At 60.0% G+C, this 13,218-nt stretch overlaps 2 protein-coding genes across 2 annotated transcripts; both read left to right on the top strand.

The window, feature by feature from the left end:
- The first annotated feature begins 334 nt into the window (after nucleotides 1-334).
- On the top strand, nucleotides 335-9,079 carry LOC124722763 (spore wall protein 2-like). The gene is made up of 5 exons (XM_047247900.1): nucleotides 335-452; nucleotides 632-1,635; nucleotides 1,784-2,822; nucleotides 2,873-3,280; nucleotides 8,805-9,079. The coding sequence occupies exons 1-5, from the start codon at nucleotides 335-337 to the stop codon at nucleotides 9,077-9,079; spliced, it is 2,844 nt and encodes a 947-aa protein (XP_047103856.1).
- A 1,147-nt stretch (nucleotides 9,080-10,226) lies between these two features.
- LOC124722762 (glycine-rich cell wall structural protein 1.8-like) lies at nucleotides 10,227-12,376 on the top strand. Its single transcript, XM_047247899.1, has 3 exons — nucleotides 10,227-10,665; nucleotides 10,764-11,368; nucleotides 12,077-12,376. Exons 1-3 carry the CDS (start codon nucleotides 10,227-10,229, stop codon nucleotides 12,374-12,376), a joined length of 1,344 nt encoding a protein of 447 aa, XP_047103855.1.
- Nucleotides 12,377-13,218: the final 842 nt, after the last annotated feature.

Raw genomic sequence — 13,218 nt, 5'->3', positions numbered from 1 at the left:
GGCAGAGGGAAGAGGGAGGAGGAAGGCAGCAGGGCACAGGGAGGAGGGAGGAGGGAGGCGGGAGGGAGGGCAGAGGGAAGAGGGAGGAGGGAGGCAGGAGGGCACAGGGAGGAGGGAGGCAGGAGGGAGGCAGGAGGGCAGAGGGAGGAGGGAGGAGGGAGGCAGGAGGGAGGTAGGAGGGCAGAGGAGAAGGAGGGAGAGGGTGCAGTGGAGGGAGAGGAGGGGGGAGCAGAAGAGGCAGAGGAGGAGGGAAGGGGGAGGAGGGAGAGGAGGAGGAGGGAGAGGAGGGGGAGGGAGAGGAGGACAGAGTGAGAAGGGGGAGGAGGAGGATGAGATGGACAGAGTGAGAAGGGGGCAGGAGGAGGAGGAGGAGGAGGAGGAGGAGGAGAAGGAGGAGGAGGAGGAGGACAGAGTAGGAGGAGGAGGAGGAGAAGGAGGAGGAGGAGGACAGAGTAGGAGGAGGAGGAGGAGGAAGTGGACAGAGTAGGAGGAGGAGGGGGCAGTAGGAGGACGAGGAGACGGACAGAGTGAGGAGGTGGGGGCAGGAGGAGGACGAGGAGACGGTCAGAGTGAGGAGGAGGGGGCAGGAGGAGGACGAGGGGACAGAGTGAGGACGAGGGGGCAGGAGCAGAACGAGGAGACGGACAGAATGAGGAGGAGGGGGCAAGAAGAGGACGAGGAGACGGACAGAGTGAGGAGGAGGGGGCAGGAGGAGGACGAGGAGACGGACAGAGTGAGGAGGAGGGGGCACGAGGAGAACGAGGAGACGGACAGTGTGAGGAGGAGGGGGCAGGAGGAGGACGAGGAGACGGACAGAGTGAGGAGGAGGGGGGAGGAGGAGGACGAAGGGACAGACAGAGTGAGGAGGAGGGGGCAGGAGGAGGAGGCGGACAGAGGAGAAGGGGGCAGGAGGAGGAGGAGGAGGCGGGCAGAGGGAGGAGGGGGCAGGAGGAGGAGGGGGCAGGAGGAGGAGGCGGGCAGAGGGAGAAGGGGGCAGGAGGAGGAGGCGGACAGAGGGAGGAGGGGGCAGGAGGAGGAGGCGGGCAGAGGGAGAAGGGGGCAGGAGGAGGAGGCGGACAGATGGAGAAGGGGGCAGGAGGACGAGCGGGCAGTGGAAGAAGGGGGCAGGAGGAGGAGGCGGACAGAGGGAGAAGGGGGCAGGAGGAGGAGGCAGACAGAGGGAGAAGGGGGCAGGAGGAGGAGGCAGACAGAGGGAGAAGGGGGCAGGAGGAGGAGGCAGACAGAGGGAGGAGGGGGCAGGAGGAGGAGGAGGACAGAGGGAGAAGGGGGCAGGAGGAGGAGGCAGACAGAGGGAGAAGGGGGCAGTTGGAGGAGGCGGACAGAGGAAGAAGGGGGCAGGAGGAGGAGGCCGACAGAGGAAGAAGGGGGCAGGAGGAGGAGGCGGACAGAGGGAGAAGGGGGCAGGTGGAGGAGGCGGACAGAGGGAGAAGAGGGCAGGAGGAGGAGGCGGACAGAGGGAGAAGGGGGCAGGTGGAGGAGGAGGAGGCGGGCAGAGGAGAATGGGGCAGGAGGAGGAGGAGGAGGCGGACAGAGGAGAATGGGGCAGGAGGAGGAGGAGGAGTCGGAAAGAGGGAGGAAGGGGCAGGAGGAGGAGGCAGGCAGAGGGAGGAGGGGGCAGGAATAGGGGGCAGGAAGAGGATGCGGACAGAGGGAGGAGGGGGCAGGAAGAGGAGGCGGACAGAGGGAGGAGGGGGCAGGAAGAGGAGGCGGACAGAGGGTGGAGGGCACAGGAAGAGGAGGCTGACAGAGGGTGCAGGGGCAGGAAGAGGAGGCGGACAGAGGGAGGAGGGGGCAGCAGGAGGAGGCGGACAAACGGAGGAGGGGGCAGCAGGAGGAGGCGGACAGAGGGAGGAGGGGGCAGCAGGATGAGGCAGAGAGAGGGAGGAGGGGGCAGCAGGAGGAGGCGGACAGACGGAGGAGGGGGCAGCAGGAGGCGGCCGACAGACAGAGGAGGGGGCAGCAGGAGGAGGCGGACAGAGGGAGGAGGGGGCAGCAGGAGGAGGCGGACAGAGGGAGGAGGGGGCAGCAGGAGGAGGCGGACAGAGCGAGGAGGTGGCAGGAGGAGGAGGCGGACAGAGGGAGGAGGGGGCAGCAGGAGGAGGCGGACAGAGGGAGGAGGGGGCAGCAGGAGGAGGCGGACAATGGGAGGAGGGGGCAGCAAGAGGAGGCGGACAGAGGGTGGAGGGGACAGCAGGAGGAGGAGGGGGCAGGAGGAGGAGGAAGGGGCAGGAGGAGGAGGAGGGGGCACGAGGAGGAGGAGGGTGGAGGAGGAGGAGGAGGGGGCAGGAGGAGGAGGAGGGGGCAGGAGGAGGTGGCAGACAGAGGGAGGAGGGGACAAGACGAGGAGAAGGCGGACAGAGGGAGGAGGGGACAGGACGAGGAGGAGGTGGTTAGAGGGAGGAGGGGACAAGACGAGGAGGAGGCGGACAGTGGGAGGAGGGGCAGGACGATGAGGAGGCGGGCAAAGGGAGGAGGGGGCAGGAGGAGGAGGAGGGGGAGGAGGAGGAGGTTGAGGACTGAGGAAGGAGGGGGCAGGAAGAGAAAGTGGAGGAGGAGAGGGCAGGAAGAGGAGGAGGCAGAAAGTGGAGGAGGAGGGGACAGGACGAGGAGGAGACGGACCGTGGGAGGAGGCGACAGGACGAGGAGGAGGCGGACAGAGGGAGGAGGGGACAGGACGAGGAGAAGGCGGACAGAGGGCAGAGGGGACAAGACGAGGAGGAGGCGGACAGAGGGAGGAGGGGCAGGACGACGAGGAGGCGGACAGAGGGGGAGGCGCCAGGACGAGGAAGAGGCGGACAAAGGTAAGAGGGGGCAGGACAAGGAAGAGGCTGACAGAGGGAAGAGTGGGCAGGACGAGGAAGAGGCGGACAGAGGGAAGAGGGGGCAGGACGAGGAAGAGGCGGACAGAGGGAGGAGGGGGCAGGACGAGGAAGAGGCGGACAGAGGGAGGAGGGGGAGGACGAGGAAGAGGCGGACAGAGGGAAGAGGGGGCAGGACGAGGAAGAGGCGGTCAGTGGGAGGAGAGGGCAGGACGAGGAGGAGGCGGACAGTGGGAGGAGGTGGCAGGACGAGGAGGAGGCGGACAGTGGGAGGGGGTGGCAGGACGCGGAGGTGGCGGACAGAGGGAGGAAGGGGCAGGACGAGGAGGAGTCAGACAGAGGGAGGAGGGGGCAGCAGGAGGAGGCGGACAGACGGAGGAGGGGGCAGCAGGAGGTGGCGGACAGAGGGAGGAGGGGGCAGCAGGAGCTGGCGGACAGAGGCAGGAGGGGGCAGCAGGAGGAGGCAGACAGAGGGACGAGGGGGCAGCAGGAGGAGGCGGACAGAGGGAGGAGTGGGCAGCAGGAGGAGGTGGACAGAGAGAGAAGGAGCAGGAGGAGGAGGTGGACAGAGAGAGGAGGGGGCAGGAGGAGGAGGTGGACAGAGAGAGAAGGGGCAGGAGGAGGAGGTGGACAGAGAGAGAAGTGGCAGGAGGAGGAGGTGGACTGAGAGAGAAGGGGGCAGGAGGAGGAGGTGGACAGAGAAAGAAGGAGGCAGGAGGAGGAGGTGGACAGAGAGAGAAGGTGGCAGGAGGAGGAGGTGGACAGAGAGAGAAGGGGGCAATAGGAGGAAGGGGGCAGTATGAGGAGGTGGAAAGAGAGAGAAGGGGACTGGAGGAGTAGGTGGACAGAGGGAGAAGGGGGCAGGAGGAGGAAGTGGACAGAGGGAGAAGGGGGCAGGAGGAGGAGGTGGACAGAGGGAGAAGGGGGCAGGAGGAGGTGGTGGTTGTTGGGATGTTTAAGGGGGACTAAACAGCGAAGGTCATCAGTCCCCCATTCCAAAAACAGGCGAGCCGAAAATTTGCGGAGCAGGTAAAAATCAAAGGGGGGAGGAGACTCCCCGCCAGGCACTGAAAGAACACAAAAGCAGCAACAAACACTACAGATCAGAAGAGAACAGATGAACACCAGACAGAAAGAGACAGAAGAAAAGAAGGTGGCCGGAGACTGGTTGACTGACCACGAGAACAAAAAAAAGGGAAAGAGTCAACCATCAGATTAAACACCAAAACAGCAACAAATTTTGAGAGACGCGAGGACAAAAGACACAGAAAGGGAAAGGTGCAGGACCTCCCTAAATGGAACCATAAAAAGGTCTACCATGGATAAAATTAAAAACGTCATCAGCCATGGAGGTATCGTCGCAGAAAACCAAAGGCAAAGTGCCCGGGAGACTAAAAGACAGCCGGAGGGTGCGCAGTTGGGGACACTCCAACAAAATGTGGGCGACTGTCAGCCGGGACCCACACCGACACAGGGGGGGGATCCTCCTGACGCAAAAGATGACCGTGCGTCAGGTAGGTATGGCCAATGCGGAGCCGACACAGGATGACAGAGTCCCTGCGAGAAGTCCGCAGGAAGGAGCGGCACACATCGGTCGTCTCCTTAACAGCCCGCAGTTTATTCGGGGATGTCATGCCACGCCACTCAGCAGTCCACATCCCAAGCACCTTACGGCGCAACACCAGCTGCTGATTGCGAGCCGTGAGGCCAATCTCCAAAGCTGGGGCGTCGATCGCCCCTTTGGCCAGCCTGTCCACACATTCGTTCCCCGGTATGCTAATGTGACCTGGCGTCCAAACAAAGACCACCGAACGACCAGAACGGGTAATGGCGGAAACAGACTCCTGAATAGAGGACACCAGAGGAGAAGAGGTATAGCAGCGGTTGATGGCCTGGAGGCCGCTCAGGGAGTCACTGCAGATGACGATGGACGTACCTGAGCAGGAACGCATATGCTCAAGAGCGCGCAATATGGCCACCAGCTCTGCAGTAAAAATACAGCAGCCAGCCGGCAAGGAGCGCTGTTCAACATGGGCAGCGTGAACAAAAGCGTATGCAGTGCGACCATCAACCAGGGAACCATCAGTGTAGACAGTCTCACAGCCCGAAAATGAGGCAAGGAGCGCAAGAAAACGGCGACGGAGGGCCACAGGCGGAACCGAGTCCTTGGATCCCTGTGCCAAGTCCAGACGGACGGACGGCCGGGGCAAACACCAGGGAGGCATAGGTGCACTGACCCGGAAGGGAGGCAGAAGAGGGAATGACCCCAGTTCCGACAGCAGGGACTGGACGCAGACAGCTATGGAAAGCTCAGACCTAGGTTGCCTTTCAGGCAGATGGAGGACCATGTCAGGGAAAAGCAGGCGACAATTGGGATGGCCCGGCGAGCAATGCACGTCGACAGCATAGTCGGTGAGCAATCGATGGCGGTGAATCCGCAGCGGGGGAACCCCGGCCTCCACCAGTAGACTATCCACGGGGCTCGTAAGAACAGCGCCAGTTGCAAGCCGAGCCCCACAGTGGTGTATGGGGTCTAACAACGTCAACACAGAGGGTGGTGCAGACCCATAGGCCAGGCTCCCATAATCAAGCCTGGACTGCACAAGGGCCCTGTACAATCACAACAGCATGCAGCGATCCGCATCCCAAGATGTGTGGCTCAGGCAGCGGAGGGCGTTGAGGTGCCGCCAGCACTTTTGCTTCAGCTGAGTAATATGAGGAACCCATGTGAGCCGGGCATCAAACGCGAGTCCTAAGAAGCGTCATGTGTCCACCACTTCAAGCAGGTGGCCGTTGAGGTAAAGTTCAGGATGATGGTGGACCATCCGATGCCTGCAGAAGTGCATAACTCGAGTCTTGGCTGCAGAGAACTGAAAACCATGAGTCAGCGCCCATGATGCTGCCTTGCGAATGGCTACTTGCAGCCTGCGTTCGGCGACTCCAGTGGTCGTGGAGCTAAAGGAGATGCAGAAGTCGTCGGCATACAAAGAAGGAGACACCGACGACCCCACGGCTGCAGCCAGACCATTAATGGCCACTAGAAATAAGGAGACGCCCAACACTGAGCCCTGCAGGACCCCATTTTCCTGTGTATAAGAGGAACTAGAGGTGGCACCGACTTGCACCCGGAAAGAGCGGCGCAATAAAAAGGTTTGAAGAAAAGCCAGAAGCCGACCACAAAGACCCCACTCATGCAATGTAGCAAGGATGTGGTGTCATACGACTTCCGCAGATCAAAAAAGACAGCAACGAGATGCTGACGTCGGGCAAAGGCCGTACAGATAGCAGATTCCAGCCGCACCAAATTGTCCGCTGCAGACCGGCCCCGACGGAAGCCACCCTGGGATGGAGCGAGGAGACCGCGCGACTCAAGGACCCAACACAAACGCCGCCCCACCATACGTTCGCGCAATTTGCACAAAACGTTGGTGAGGGTAATGGGATGATAGCTGTCCATCGCCAGTGGGTCCGCACTGGGCTTCAAGATGGGGACAATAACACCCTCTCGCCATTGCGACGGGAACACACCCTCACTCCAAATGCAGTTAAAGATGGTGAGGATGTGTCTCTGGCAGTCCCTGGAGAGATGCTTCAGCATCTGTGCATGGATGCAGTCTGGTCCTGGTGCCGTATCAGAGCAATCGGTGAGGGCAGCGAGGAATTCCCTCTCGCTGAAAGGAGCATTGTATTTTTCAGAACGACGTGTGTGGAATGATAACGGCGTCTGCTCGGCTCGCTCCACTAGAGAGCGAAAGGCGGGGGGATAAGTTGCAGTCACAGAGCTCTTAGCAAAGTGCGCAGCAAGGCGTTCAGCAATGGCAGCAGCGTCCGTGCAGACAGCGCCGTCCAAGGAGATCCCAGGGACACCCATAGGGGTTTGGTATCCATAAATCCGCCGGATCCGGAACCACATGAGCAAGGGGGAGACACGGGAGCCCAAGGATGAGACATACCTCTCCCAGTACTCCTGCTTACGCCGTGCAATAAGACGACGGGCCAAGGCACGGAGCCTCTTAAAGGCAATGAGGGTCTCTAGAGACGGGTGCCACCTATGATGCTGGAGGGCCTGCCTACGGTCGCGAATAGCCTCAGCAATCTCCGGCTACCACCAGGGCACAGCCTTCCTCCGAGGGAGTCCAGAAGAGTGGGGGATGGCAGCCTCTGCTGCCGAAATGATTGACGTGGTTAAGACACGGACCACCTCGTCAATGTCACCCTGTGGGGGAGACTCGATGGTTGCAGTGGAAGTAAAAGCCGGCCAGTCAGCCCTGTGGAGAGCCCAGCGGGGCAGGCGCCCAGAAGAGTGACACTGGGGCAGTGACAAATAGATGGGAAAATGGTCACTACCACACAGGTGAGGATGCACTCTCCAGTGGAGGGATGGCACAAGTCCGGGGCTGCAAAGAGAGAGATCGATGGCCGAGAACGAGCCATGGGCCACACTGAAATGCGTGGGAGCACCGGTGTTCAAGAGGCTAAGGTTGAGCTGAGCCAACAAATGCTCCACGGCACGACCGCAGTCATCGGAGACAGTCTCACCCCATAGAGGGTTGTGGGCATTGAAATCGCCCAGTAACAAGAAAGGTGGCGGCAATTGGGCCAGCAGCGCAGCCAGCTCATGCTGCGCGACATCACCATCCGGTGGAAGGTAAAGACTGCAGACAGTAATAGCCTGTGGCGTCCACACCCTAACAGCGACAGCCTCTAAAGCCGTTTGTAGAGGGACAGACTCGCTGTGAAGAGAGTTAAGGACATAGATGCAGACGCCACCAGACACCCTTGCATAAGCTGCTCAGTTCTTATAATAACCCCGATAGCCATGGAGGGCGGGGGTTTGCATTGCTGGAAACCAAGTTTCCTGCAGAGCAATGCAGAGAAAAGGATGAAGGCTGATAAATTGTCGAAGCTCAGCTAGATGGTGGAAGAAACCACCGTAGTTCCACTGGAGGATGTTATTGGCCATGCCTGAGAGAGGCGTAAGGGGACTTGGAAGGCAGATTACACCGCTGGGTCACCTGCTGCCTCCAACCGAGCACCGGTGCTAGCGCTATCCATGGCGTCTGAGGGACCGGCGAGTTCGAGGTCCTCAGTGGACGCCAGAATCTCCACCTCGTCCGCAGATGCAGAGCTTGGAGGAAGCGGTGGGATGGGTGCCACTGCAATGTCGGTATTCTTGGGAACTTTCTTCTGCTTCTGTTTCTGTTTCTCGCGTAGTGCCTTCAGTGGTTCAGGCTTGGAGGGCTTCACAGGGTCAGTCTCAGGGACGGACGACGACCGTGAGGCCCTACGATCAGAGACTGGTGGTTGTTTGAGCCACTTGAGGGTGTCTGCTGTGCCGCTGGTCGGAAATTGCGAAGGGAGGTCCACAAGGGGCCCCTCCCTTGCGAGAGGAGCCAAAGAAGTCTTACACTTCTCCGGCTGGGAAGGGGGAACTGATGTCCCCGAGTGTTGGGGGGGGAGGGTGTTGCTCCTGAAGTAGAAGGAGCAGGAGCAACTGGTTGTGAAGAAACCCCAGCAGCTCAGGGGCATCAGCAGTGTGATCCCTGTGTAGCCAGGGGGCTACCACCAAGAGGGTACATGACGACCCCACCACAATGGACTGGCTACCGTGCTGGATGTCGGGTGTCAAATATCCATATGTGTCATCAGTGCGAAGATGGAAGTGCACAATGGAGGGCATGTATTCCACCGGAACACACTGCAGCTGACGTGGCCGGATGCACGGTGTAAGACCAACTCCATGTCAAAATCGGTTGTGCCAGATCTGAGGGCAAGATGGATATAGAATGCACCACGTAAGGTGTCCTTCCCCAAATGGTACGCACTAACAGAAAATTTTTAAATCTAGTGGTCAAACCACTTTGGGGACCATTACATTAAGGTCGAAAAGTTTGAGACAACATTTAGTCGCCTCTTATGACAGGCAGGAATACCGCGGGCCAATTCTTACCCCCGGACCCGCAGGGGGTGCAGGAGGAGTAGGTGGACAGAGGGAGAAGGGGCAGGAGGAGGAGGTGGACAGAGGGAGAAGGGGGCAGGGGAAGGATGTGGACAGAGGTAGAAGGGGGCAGCTGGAGGAGGTGGACAGAGGAAGAAGGGGGCAGGTGGAGGAGGTGGACAGAGGGAGAAGGGGGCAGGAGGAGGAGGTGGACATAGGGAGAAGGGGGCAGGAGGAGGAGGTGGACAGAGGGAGTAGGGGGCAGGAGGAGCAGGTGGACAGAGGGACAAGGGGGCAGTAGGAGGAGGTGGACAGAGGGACAAAAGGGTAGTAGGAGGAGGTGGATAGAGGGACAAGGGAGCAGGAGGAGGAGGTGGACAGAGGGACAAGGGGGCAGGAGGAGGAGATGGAGAGAGGGACAAGGGGGCAGGAGGAGGAGGTGGACGGACGGAGAAGGGGGCAGGAGGAGTTGGACAGAGGGACAAGGGGGCAGGAGGGGTGGACAGAGGGACAAGGGGGCAGGAGGAGGAGGTGGACAGTGGGACAAGGGGGGAGGAGGAGGAGGAGGTGGACAGTGGGACAAGGGGGGAGGAGGAGGAGGTGGACAGTACGACAAGGGGGGGAGGAGGAGGAGGTGGACAGTAGGACAAGGGGGGGAGGAGGAGGTGGACAGTAGGACAAGGGGGGGAGGAGGAGGAGGAGGAGGTGGACAGTAGGGCAAGGGGGGAGGAGGAGGAGGAGGAGGAGGAGGAGGAGGAGGACGAGTAGGAGGACGAGGAGGAGGACGAGTAGGAGGAAGAGGCGGAGGACGAGTAGGAGGAAGAGGTGGAGGAGGAGCAGGAGGAGGAGGTGGTGGTGGACAGTGGGAGGAGGGGCCAGGTGGAGGAGGTGAACAGTGGGAGGAGGGGGCAGGTGGAGGAGTTGGACAGAGGGAGGAGGGGGCAGGTGGAGGAGGTGGACAGAGGGAGGAGGGGGCAGGTGGAGGAGGTGGACAGAGGGAGAAGGGGGCAGGAGGAGGAGGTGGACAGAGGGAGGAGGGGACTGGAAGAGGATGTGGGAAGGGGAAGGAGGGGGCAGGGCGAGGAGAGGGCAGGGGGAGGAGGTGGACAGAAGAAGGAGGGGGCAGATGGGAGGAGGTAGACAGAGGGAGAAGGGGGCAGGAGGAGGAGGTGGGCAGAGGGAGAAGGGGGCAGGAGAAGGAGGTGGGCAGAGGGAGAAGGGGCAGGAGGAGGAGGTGGACAGAGGGAGGAGGGGGCAGGAGGAGGAGGTGGACAGAGGAAGGAGGGGGCAGGAGGAGGAGTTGGACAGAGGGAGGAGGGGGCAGGCGGAGGAGGTGGTGACAGAGGGAGGAGGGGGCAGGAGGAGGAGGTGATGGACAGAGGGAGGAGGGGGCAGGAGGAGGAGGTGGACAGACGGAGGAGGGGGCAGGAGGAGGAGGAGGTTGACAGATGGAGGAGGTGGCAGGAGGAGGAGGTGGACAGAGGAGGAGGAGTTGGACAGAGGGAGGTTGGGGCAGGCAGGGGAGTTGGACAGAGGGAGGAGGGGTCAGAGGGACGAGGGGGCAGGCGGGGGAGTTGGACAGAGGGAGGATGTGGGCAGGAGGAGGATTTGGACAGAGGGGGGTGGGGGAAGGAGGAGGATGTGGTTATAGGGAGAAGGGGGTAGGAGGAGGATGTGGACATAAGGAGAAGGGGCAGGAGGAGGAGGTGGACAGAGGGAGAAGGGGGCAGGAGGAGGAGGTGGACAGAGGGAGAAGGGGGCAGGAGGAGGAGGTGGACAGAGGGAGAAGGGGGCAGGAGGAGGAGGTGGACAGAGGGAGAAGGGGGCAAGTGGAGGAGGTGGACAGAGGGAGAAGGGGGCAGGTGGAGGAGGTGGACAGAGGGAGAAGTGGGCAGGTGGAGGAGGTGGACAGAGGGAGAAAGGGCAGTAGGAGGAGGTGGACAGAGGGAGAAGGGGTAGTAGGAGGAGGTGGACAGAAGGAGCAGAGGCAGTAGGAGGAGGTGGACAGAGGGAGAAGGGGCAGTATGAGGAGGTGGACAGAGGGAGAAGGGGCAGTAGGAGGAGGTTGACAGAGGGAGAAGGGGCAGTAGGAGGAGGTGGACAGAGGGACAAGGGGGCAGTAGGAAGAGGTGGAGAGAGGGGCAAGGGTACAGGACGAGGAGGTGGACAGAGGGACAAGGGGGCAGGAGAAGGAGGTGGAGAGAGGGACAAGGGGGCAGGAGGAGGAGGTGGAGAGAGGGACAAGGGGGCAGGAGGAGGAGGAGGAGAGAGGGGCAAGGGGGCAGGAGGTGGAGGTGAAGGGAGGGACAAGGGGGTAGGAGGAGGAGGTGGTGAGAGGGACAAGGGGGAGGAGGAGGAGGTGGAGAGAGGGAGAAGGGGACAGGAGGAGGAGGTGGAGAGAGGGAGAAGTGGGCAGGAGGAGGAGGTGGAGAGAGGGAGAAGGGGGCAGGAGGAGGAGGTGGAGAGAGGGAGAAGGGGGCAGGAGGAGGAGGTGGAGAGAGGGAGAAGTGGGCAGGAGGAGGAGGTGGACGGAGGGAGATGGGGGCAGGAGGAGGTGGACAGAGGGACAAGGGGGCAGGAGGAGGAGGTGGTCAGTGGGACAAGGGGGGGGGGAGGAGGAGGTGGACAGTAGGACAAGGGGGGGAGGAGGAGGAGGAGGTGGACAGTAGGACAAGGGGGGAGGAGGAGGAGGTGGACAGTAGGACAAGGAGGGAGGAGGAGGGGGTGGACAGTATGTCAAGTTGGGGAGGAGGAGGATGAGGAAGAGGAGGAGGAGGAAGAGGACGAGTAGGAGAAAGAGGCGGAGGAGGAGCAGGAGGAGGAGGAGGAGGAGGTGGTAGTGGACAGTGGGAGGAGGGGCCAGGTGGAGGAGGTGGACAGAGGGAGGTGGGGGCAATGGGAGGATAGTGGACAGAGGGAGAAAGGGGCAGGAGGAGGAGGTGGACAGAGGGAGGAGGAGACAGGAAGAGGTTGTGGGCAGGGGAAGGAGGGGGCAGGGTAGGAGGGGGCAGGGGCAGGAGGGGGCAGGGGGAGGAGGGGGCAGGTGGAGGAGGTGGACAGCGGGAGGAGGGGGCAGGAGGAGGAGGTGGACAGAGGAGGAGGAGTTGGACAGAGGGAGGAGGGGGCAGGAGGAGGAGGAGGCTAGAGGGAGGAGGAGGATAGAGGGAGGAGGTGGATAGAGGGAGGAGGTGGATAGAGGGAGGAGGTGGATAGATGGAAGAGGTGGATAGATGGAGGAGGTGGATAGAGGGAGGAGGTGGATAGAGGGAGGAGGTGGATAGAGGGAGGGGTTGGATAGAGGGAGGAGGGGGCAGGAGGAGGAAGTGGACAGAGGGAGAAGGGGGCAGGGGGAGGAGGTGGACAGAGGGAGAAGGGAGCAAGAGGCGGAGGTGGACAGAGGGAGAAGGGAGCAAGAGGAGGAGGTGGACAGAGGGAGAAGGGAGCAAGAGGAGGAGGTGGACAGAGGGAGAAGGGAGCAAGAGGAGGAGGTGAACAGAGGGAGAAGGGAGCAGGAGGAGGAGGTAGACAGAGGGAGAAGGGAGAAAGAGAAGGAGGAGGTGGACAGAGGGAGAAGGGAGAAAGAGAAGGAGGAGGTTGACAGAGCTAAATAGGTCTTAATTGTTCTTAGTTTCTTTACATTCATTTCTTTTGATGTCCACCACACATCATAATTTTTTAAAGGACCATCAGCAGTGAGAGTCTCAGCATGGTAATCTTTGCTTTAGTACTATTCTGGTATGGGGAAGTGGCTCTGAATGACTGTAGGATATCAACACATCTGATCTGAGGCTCCTTTGGAATAGCAAACCAAACACTTACACTGGTGCAGACGTATCCTGCACTGTTAACTTAACAACATGACAACAACAGTACTAGACATAAAAGAATCCAAAAGACGTCCCAGACACCTAGCGAATATATGATATGGACCCTAATGAATGACCTGAAAATGATGGGAGTACATTCTGATGTGACAGAAGTACAGAAGTCAGTTCAGAATGGCATAACAAGACTAAGAGGGCTGACCTCAGGAAACATGGGAAATGAGGCACATAAGATGAACAAGAATCATATGGGCCTATTGTTCAAAGTTGTTCCATGCTTCAGTCACTATGTTAGTTTACAATGGAAAAATACTCAATATTAACAATACTATGTCTTCAAGAACCTCTCATCTACAAACATTAATGAAAAATGTTCTCAGTGATGTTTCTTACTTAATAGGGTAGGCAACATTGGCATTTCATCATCTCTCTTCAGTTTGAGCAAAACTGGTTTATTGTAGTTTGGCTAGAAACTTCCACCTAAACCTTAAGCCAGCCACTACCCCTTTTCAATCAAATACTTCATTCTAAAAAATTAAGGTCAACACAATAACATCTGTGCTGGTGGTTGAACTTAGTGCAGTTGCATAATCTGATACATAGCTATGTATTTTCT

Source organism: Schistocerca piceifrons, chromosome X, assembly GCF_021461385.2.
Source record: "Schistocerca piceifrons isolate TAMUIC-IGC-003096 chromosome X, iqSchPice1.1, whole genome shotgun sequence".
NCBI classification, from domain to species: domain Eukaryota; kingdom Metazoa; phylum Arthropoda; class Insecta; order Orthoptera; family Acrididae; genus Schistocerca; species Schistocerca piceifrons.
The sequence above is the reverse complement of the archived record's forward strand: the minus strand, read 5'-3'. Positions and strand labels throughout refer to the sequence as shown.

Coding starts and splice junctions, on each gene's coding strand:
- LOC124722763 (XM_047247900.1), top strand. CDS start 335: ATGGACAGAGTGAGAAGGGGGCAGGAGGAGGAGGAGGAGGAGGAGGAG. Junction 2,823..2,872: donor CGAGGAAGAGGCGGACAAAG/GTAAGAGGGGGC, acceptor AAGAGTGGGCAG/GACGAGGAAGAGGCGGACAG. Junction 3,281..8,804: donor GCAGGAGCTGGCGGACAGAG/GCAGGAGGGGGC, acceptor CCGGACCCGCAG/GGGGTGCAGGAGGAGTAGGT.
- LOC124722762 (XM_047247899.1), top strand. CDS start 10,227: ATGGAGGAGGTGGCAGGAGGAGGAGGTGGACAGAGGAGGAGGAGTTGG. Junction 10,666..10,763: donor GGAGGTGGACAGAGGGAGAA/GTGGGCAGGTGG, acceptor CAGAAGGAGCAG/AGGCAGTAGGAGGAGGTGGA. Junction 11,369..12,076: donor GGGGGCAGGAGGAGGAGGTG/GTCAGTGGGACA, acceptor GGGGTTGGATAG/AGGGAGGAGGGGGCAGGAGG.